Below are 8,243 nucleotides of genomic sequence, written 5' to 3'. Positions count from 1 at the left end.
GATTTGTCCCATTCTTCCCTCGGTCTGGAAGCAGCACAGGCCGTGGTGCTGGCAGCTCTGATTGTGCCGCCTGGCCGCTGAGCAGGGAGGTATCCCCTTTAACCCCCTCTGTAGATTATCTCACCCAAGAAAAGACAGTGAAGAATGGCTCATGGGTGGCCATGACAAACATCCTGGAAACCCTGGAAGAGTAATTCCAGAGACAGATGTGCAGTGGGTGAGAGGCACAACCCCATTTCAGCAGTGTCTGTTGTGCCTCTCACACTGATAGATGATCATGTGGCTGGGCAGGTTCCTCATTTACACTAGGATTGTTTAACTGAAGGCTCATTTTACCTTTGTCTCGTTTTTCCCATGTCCAGAAATCTTCTCCTACAGTAAGTTCACTCACTTGGTGCTTCCTTCCAATTAATTTCCTTGCACGTGGCTGCAGACATTTCTTTCATGTATTTAAAGACCATAACCATGTCTGCCTCAGCCCTCACAACCTGCCCAAGGAAGGTTAAGCTCTCTATACTTTATAGACATTCTAATTACTTAATGGGGAGAGAAAATGATGCCATGTGATTAATGCAGTTAATCCAAAGATGTTGACACAATCAAGTGCTGTAAGAACGTACAATGCTACCACCCCTGCATCCAGAAACTGCTGTTGCTGTCAGCAGCCTGGAGTATTTTAAACCACTGTACCTGAATTCTAAATTTCTGTACCTGAAAGGTACAGAAGGGGTGATGAAGAAGCAGCAACAGGTGCACTTACATCAAACCTTCTGCATCAGTCATCCCTGACTTTTGTCATGCCTTTCTAATTAAGTTTCCCCCCAGCCCCCTGGCAGGCAAAGCCCCTCTGGGACGAACTTCATGTTACTGTCAGAGGTGTGTTCCTCCCTCCTTGTACAAATCAGCTGCACTAGCTGTCGAGTTCTCTGCTTTAGCAAGATCCTCCTACCACCCTAAAACCCTTAGATACTGAGACTAACAAAACTGCCAGCTGTTGACATGGATAAAACTGCAGTGCACAACTCAGCATGGCTGGGTGGAACGGATGCAGAACGAACACGTGCCTTCCTTCTAGGAAAAAAACACCATTTTCTTACACATTGAAAAATAGGAAAGGAAAAAAAAAACAACAACGTGGTGTGACCCTACCTCTGCAAAGTCTGTCATCTTCTCCACTCCTCTCCTGTCATTCTGCACAGCATTGTAGGATGTGTACACACGGGGCTGCTTCATGTGCTCAGGCTGGCTGCCCGTGCCGTGCAAGATCAGCTTCCAGCTGACGACCCTCCCCTCGTTCTGTATCCTCCTGGACTGAAGGGCAAGCATGGCATAAGAAGAGGAAACAAGACACTTGATCATTAAGTAGAGAGAAGTGACTAAAATAAAATATAAGGCTCCCAAGACCTGATTTTAGAAGGATCAAAAGACTGATCTGTTACAAACAGGATACACCAGAAGGTGGGATTTAATACAATGGCTTAACTACTCCAAATGTTCACATTTTTATGCAACATAATTATTAATTGATCATCTAAGCACCCATGGTATTTTGCCGTAACACAGAATGCTAAAAATCACCAAAGTAGTATTTTGTGTCATTAGCCTCTGTCCACTAAGCCATTAATTGACAATTTCCTCACAAAAATTACCACTGGAACATGAATTTGGAATATCCTGCAGTGGTGCTCAGCAGCAATCTGGCACACAGCTCGTGGAAAGGAGAGACAAGTGCTTTGTCCATCAGTTTTAGCAGAAGCATTTAATCAGTGGGAAGTGGGAGACACGAGTACAGGCAGCCCTGAAACTTTATTTTACCAAAGCTTCGTTCAGAATTTTTGCTCAGCAATTCAGTGGCTGCTGAAGCTTTTCTTCTGCAGCAAGAAGTCTGCCCCAAAGTTTGCATCCACAACTGACATGACAGCTAAGTGGTGAGTAACTCTGCCTGGGAACCTGTGGTTTCAGTTAGAGCAGGCAATGTGAAAGGTCATTTCAGGAATCACAAAAACCCTGCCAGCTGAGGAGTGGGTGCATTACCTCTTGAGGACAAAAAGCTGGGTTTACTTTGAGCTCCAGGAGCCTCTCACTTGAAAGGGGAAAATGAGAAAGAACTACAGGCAAAATGCTCTTCTCAACTGTTCCAAAAAATGCATTATATTAATTACTTAGAGCAGGATATCTGTAACCATGGGGTTATATACAAGCCTGTAGTATTAACACTACACTGTTGATAATAATGTTTGCTTCCACTGCCTTGTCCATCTGCTTAGTACTTGGCATTACCCTCCTGTTTACAATCTGAGGGCAATGGGGGTTGGAGGCTCAGTGTCTGACAGGCAGAATTCAGTTCCTGGCAGGGTCTGACCCCTAATAACAAGCTCATTAACAAACAACTACAATTAAACTCTCCAGAGATGAGTGAGCTTGATCATCCTCTCTTTGAAGAGAAGGATTGTTCAGTTGCCCATCAAGCAGCTTTATTCTGGTGTCTTGCTGTTGTAATCCATATTCCCAGGTGGTTTTGGTAAACTTAGTTACTTCTTATCTGTAGATTTCTGGGCTTTAATCCTTAAGTGTTGTTCAGCAGTAATTAAGAAACAAGTCAGGGGAAGGTATCAATCAGAACAGCCCTCTGAGGTCAACAGAAGTGCATTAATTAAAAAAAAAATTGTGATAAAAGAAAATTCTGCACATGCACCAAGACAAGACTAGGTCTGCCCCATGTTCTCTTCTGCAGAAAAAAAAAAAATATTAATTTGCAGTCAATCATATGTTAATTCAGTTACGTATTTCATGCCATGACTCACAGAAAATTACAAGTGTTTTCCTTAGTGACACAGGATGTGTGAAAAACACAGGCATGAAATTTTTCTGGCAGGTACATGTCAGTGAGATGAGGAGAGTCCTTTCCATGTATGTGAAGAACAAGATCTGACTCTGTCTTTTTTCTTTCATCCAGATGGACACTTAGTGCAAATGAACTCATTGTAGTTTGCTTAATGAGAAGAGTCACTATTCAACATGCTTGGTGGAGGTTAGGGATCATTTTATCTGCACTACCTTCCAAATATAGCAGGTTAACATACAGATGTACTTACCACATCAGTAATTCTTAAAACCCAGGTGCCTGTAGGGTTCTCTCCCCACGTGTGCACAGACATGAAGTCCCAGTTCTTGAAGCCATTGGGAGATTTATCTCTCTCTCTCTCAGCCAGTAAGACAGTGCTGGTCCCTGTGTTAGTGCAAGATCAACAGCAATGGGTGTTCACATGTGTCTGCTTTTACTTCTCACATTGCACTTTACCTGGTGCACAGGTAACCTGGAAAACACACTGCTGAACACTGGCTTGTGGAGCAGGGAACAGGCTACTTCTCATCAGTTGTTCCTCTAGCTATTTTCACAGTGATATTTAGGAGAACAGACACTGTCACACTAGCTCAGGCTAAAGTGGATGGTCTTAAGGAAGCATAAGAAACAGAGGCCAGACACAACCAGGACTTCCCACTGAGGAGCAGGCCAGGAGCTTGGAAGGCAACCCAGCTCATGCAAAACCTAAGCCTTGCCCTGAACTCCTCATTGTGTTGCTTGGGTTTTTTTTTTCTTGGGCCAGTGGATGTGAATTGTTACAGCCTCCAACTCCCAACAGGCTGAGAAGCATTTAGTTGCATTGTCATTTTTGTTAGGAAAAATGCTGCAGCTCCCAAGGTATTTCTGCAGCAGAAGAGATTCTGCTGCACGGGAGGGAATTTGTTGTGCTTGTTTGCACGTAAGGAGAGAGCAAGGGAAATATATTTACATAATAAGCAGAGAAGCCCCAGGGAGCCTGATCACAAGATCCAAATATATTTGAAGGTAATACTATAAATACAGAATGACAGGCATTTGGTGATACTGTTTTGCAGGAAAATGGAAAAGCAACAATAACTAAGGGAAAGAACAGTTTAACCATGATAGCAACATGATACAACAGTGGAGGCAGCAGCACTTGACTACTGCTACCTCAGCTCAACCCACAGAAGCACACGGAGAGACTAAAAGCATGTTATTGCTGCCAGTCTTTCAAAAAGGGGTGTTTTTCTAAGATGGAGCCATCCTTCCTGCAAACAGAACCGTGTCTTGGGAGGGAAATGCCACTTCAAAAGCAGAATGAGAGCTCCTCTTGCCGTCAGCCCCATGATGTACCTGCTGACCGTCCATTCCATTTATTTACTCCCAAACTAAATCTTGTGTAAAAGGGAATTAAAGGTGGGAATATCACCAAGAGTCAAGGGCAAAACAACTCACAGCAACATTGCTTCCATAAGGTAAACTCAGGAAAGGATTAAGGTTAGGCCTGCAAGGAATCCCAGACAAGAGAGGATTTGGAAATAATACTGTATGAACAGTATCCTAACCCTGCTGTCTGGAGAGGTCCTGCAATAATGACATGAACAGGGCTCTGCTGCTTTATTGGCTGTGAATTAGCCTTTAATACCAGTAAATTAAATTAGCCCTAGGTCTAACTTCATGCCTGAAACTTGCCTGTTGTTTCTAGTAATACCAGCTGATCACACAGATCTTCCTCTCTGTGAAGTTCTTCATTGTCCTTGGTCTTTTTCTTTTTTTTTTTTTTTCCCCTCCTTCTGGTGTTATTTCAGGGCTTTTTCAAGACAGCTTGATGTATTCTAGCACATTTAGTAGAGTGGCACTAAGATGCCTGACAGAGACACTGTGTTTTTAAATACACCAATGGGGAGATGCAGTTACATGAGATCTAGGGAGTCAGATACCCTGTTTTCCATTAGTTTGCTAAATCACAGGGAAGCTGATAAACACTCCTGAGCTATAATTTGCTCTCTGCCAGGAACTCTCAGTTTTTATAGGCTCTGTTGATGGAACGAAAACACGTTAGAAATTATGCTTTTATCATCTGAAGGATGATTTTCAAACCTCTCCTCACTAAAACAACTCGGCACCCAGGCAGCGTGGGAAGGGCTTTCAGAGAACCAGTTCTCCAGTCCCTAGGGCGCTCGGTCCTGACACTCACCTGTGGGAGGTGACCAGATTTGTCTAACGACCTGTTTAGCCCTTTTTCAAACCACGGCAGAGCACAGAGGTTGTTTATCATGAAACACCCAGAATCACAGAACCACTTTGTTTGGACAAGACCTTCAAGATCATCGAGCCCAACTCCCACGAGCCCAGCACTGAGCCATCCCCCCCCTGCACCCCAGCTTTTAAACACCTCCAGAGATGGTGAGTCAGCCTGGGCAGCAGGTTCCAATGCCTGACAGCCCTTCCAGGGACACACAGCCTGTCTCTGCCCCCCGTACCTGACGGAGATATCAGAGTGACATGCAGGTCGCCCCTGCGGGAATACTCGATCGTCGCCTCCAGCTGCACGTGCTCCAGAGAGGCAATGGAGTTTTCCTGACCCTCACAGGCTTTTGTGGGGATTTCAATGATGACTTCCTCATTCGCCCTCAGCAACCTGGCAAAAATGACAGGAGGGCTTTCATTACCCACAGGAACCTCTGATTCTGCATCGTGGCATGAGGTGCAAGCGACACATTCAACACCCGTTTCAGAACGAAGCGAAAGGAAGGAAGGCACTTTCCACATTCCTATTTTTATTTTTAATGCTCCAGTGAAAACCATGGGAAGTCCTGGAAGCTCAGGTAACACTGAAGTGGACCAAGTGATGGGCACTACATCAGACTCCTGCAACCCACCCTGGAAGTCTGGCAACCCAGGGTTTCTGGCAACACCTCCTCAACCCTCAGGAACTGCAAACAAGTCTTTGCTGTCAGCTGCATCAGAAGACTGTGTCAGGCTTAGACTTAGTTCCCTCATTCAAATAACCAGAAGAGCTGTTATAATGGAGTTAAAATACTGCAGAGGGCAGAGTAATTTTAACCCTTTGTTGCCCGTGCCATCTCCAGGAAAAGAAGCTCACATTCCTTGCACATTCTCTGTACAGAGAGCTGCTCTGCATTTCAGAGAATTTCAGCATGGTTTGGCTTGGAGGGGACCTTAAAGACCACCTAGTTCCTACTTCCCTGCATGGGCAGGGACACCTCCACCAGGCCAGGCTTCTCAGCCCAATTTCCATAATTTCTAATGAGAAAGGGGTATCTTTTCCTCCACAGAAATAATTCTAAACTCAGAATCTCAGGATCTTTGTTTTTCTAAAGTCACATAAAGCAGTGCAATAAAACCTCATAAACTGCAAGTATTACATATGTCAGTACTGGATCAGCACTCTGTGGAGAGAGCTGATAAAAGCAAATTGATAGGAGAATAGCATAAATAATAAGGTTGCCAAGCAGTGACAGCCCTAATCACTGTAATATGTTTCTATAGACTTATTTTTGGTGCACTCACACAGTATAATTTTGACCTTTGAAACGGGTGAATTTTTACTAGACAGCAAGCCCCTAAGTGAAGAAGCCAGAAAACCAGCCCAGGTACCCTTACTGATTAACCAGCTGATGGACTCTGTGTAACTTGCCTGTATGTTGAGCCCAGCTGAGGCTCACTATGCTGGGAGCACTTGTGAATGTGGCTGCTGTGTCTTTTCACTCAGCCCTTGAGATGTGCTACGGATGTGACTGAAGCTCCACACTATCACCTGGATTTCAACACACACTTTGCCTTGTCACAGGAGAACTGCTAAGACCACCACAGGCGTTTATTTTTAAATGACAGTGAGACTTTGGTATCTTTTTACTGGTCTGCTGATGCTGGTCTAAACATTCTTATCTGGCCTGAGCAGGTTGTCTCACAGGATCATCTGTGCACATGTTGGCTGCATATGCAGACTTAATAATCTTACCTCTTATTAAGGCTTCATGATAGTGATTTCTATCAGTCTGACACTAAAAAAAACAACAAGCAAACCAGTGCTGCTTGCCTGATCCTAAGGAATAACCATAAGGCAGAATCAAACATATTAGAATAAATCTGAGTCCAGTTCAGAGCAACCTGTGCAGAATATTGTCCTTCAGGCCTTGCTGGGATAGACAGAGCTTAGTTACTTAGTTAGAATGCCTACTTGGAATGCAAATTCTTACCTTGGTTCAAAGCTTTTGTCTTTGACAATGCACTCCCTCTTTTCTGGCACACCCTTCCACCTTTTGGGATCAGCTAAATCTACCAGAGCATTGGCATTGAGAAGTCCAAACCCAAACCGACTGTTCACCATCAGTCCTGCCCCGTTCTTCTTCCAGCCTGGATTCCCAGCCAGAGGATCATACTCTGAGGTCCACACGACCAAGTGCTGCATATCCCTCCATGTGAGATTTGGGCTGTTGAGAAAACGTTCCTGGTTAATTGTTTCTGGCCTGTTGATCATTTTCCTTTCTATTATCAGTCTGCAACAGAGCATGCTCTGGATGTGTGTGGCATCCTACTGTTCCAGAATGCACAGCATGTCACATGCTCATCCTCACAACATTTCTCCAGGTAGACAAGATTTCTGTGTAAATTAAGAAGGGTATCTGGCAGGACCAGAGTCAAATTCTTCAAAGCTATTCAGGCTTCTAAAGTTAACCAGAAAAATTAGCATTTCCCAGCAGTTTTCATGGGATGTGAACTTTGCAAATTCACTGGGTGTTGATTCTACCTGTGAATCTCACCACCCTCTAAAATATGGCCCAAAGCACCTTGGCTTATGGCACCAAAGTGTGCAACAGAACATGGGGCTGAACCTACACCATGCAAGGACTAAGCCTGCACCCTAATGCCTGAAGTGTTTTCTGTGGCCCAGCCATTGTCCTGTCCTGTCCTGCTGGTTTTTGCCCTCTCCAAGTCACACATTCTGGCCACCTGCACCTGCCTGCTCTGACAGTCAAGCTTGGGTACCTTCCATTTTATGTCTCATTACTGACAGAAAATTTTCTGTCAATTTACTAAAGACTGAATTAAAACTCCTGGAACCAATTGTCTCCAAATTATTTTCCCCTGATCCACGGGCAACCTCTCTGCTTCTAAGTGCAACTGACTAGAACTCATTAAAAAAAATGCACAAAATGGACTAAAATGGGGATATGCTGGTCCTGCTTTGCTAGGAAGGTGTTGAAATAAAAACAGCTGCTTAGTTTTTTTGTCGTTGTGCTGAGCAAACCTGACTGGCAAAAAAATGGAGCTGCAGCACAGGCTGGTGCCAGCTCCAGCTGGGCAAGATTTCAGGGAAGGTGGTGGGCTGGCTGGGAGGGGAGTTTCAAAGGGAACTGTGACATCTCACTTTGCTTCCAGCGCCAGAGCA

General features: G+C 44.5%; 1 protein-coding gene across 1 annotated transcript in view; it reads right to left on the bottom strand.

Moving 5' to 3' along the window:
* The window catches only part of PCSK1 (proprotein convertase subtilisin/kexin type 1), a 39,388-nt gene that overhangs the window by 593 nt on the left and 30,552 nt on the right, over positions 1-8,243 (bottom strand). The window contains exons 10-14 of the mRNA XM_010003673.1: positions 8,223-8,243; positions 7,051-7,284; positions 5,311-5,468; positions 3,096-3,229; positions 1,150-1,311 (exon numbers count right to left, since the gene is read on the bottom strand). The exon at positions 8,223-8,243 is cut by the window's right edge and continues 9 nt beyond it. Of these exons, the coding sequence (XP_010001975.1) occupies positions 1,150-1,311; positions 3,096-3,229; positions 5,311-5,468; positions 7,051-7,284; positions 8,223-8,243 (709 nt within the window). The remainder of the gene's footprint in view (positions 1-1,149; positions 1,312-3,095; positions 3,230-5,310; positions 5,469-7,050; positions 7,285-8,222) is intronic.

The sequence above is a fragment of the Chaetura pelagica genome, unplaced genomic scaffold (genome assembly GCF_000747805.2).
Source record: "Chaetura pelagica isolate M959 unplaced genomic scaffold, ChaPel_1.0 scaffold1341, whole genome shotgun sequence".
NCBI lineage: Eukaryota > Metazoa > Chordata > Aves > Apodiformes > Apodidae > Chaetura > Chaetura pelagica.
Note: the sequence above shows the minus strand (reverse complement) of the source record. Positions and strands in the feature narration are given on the sequence as shown.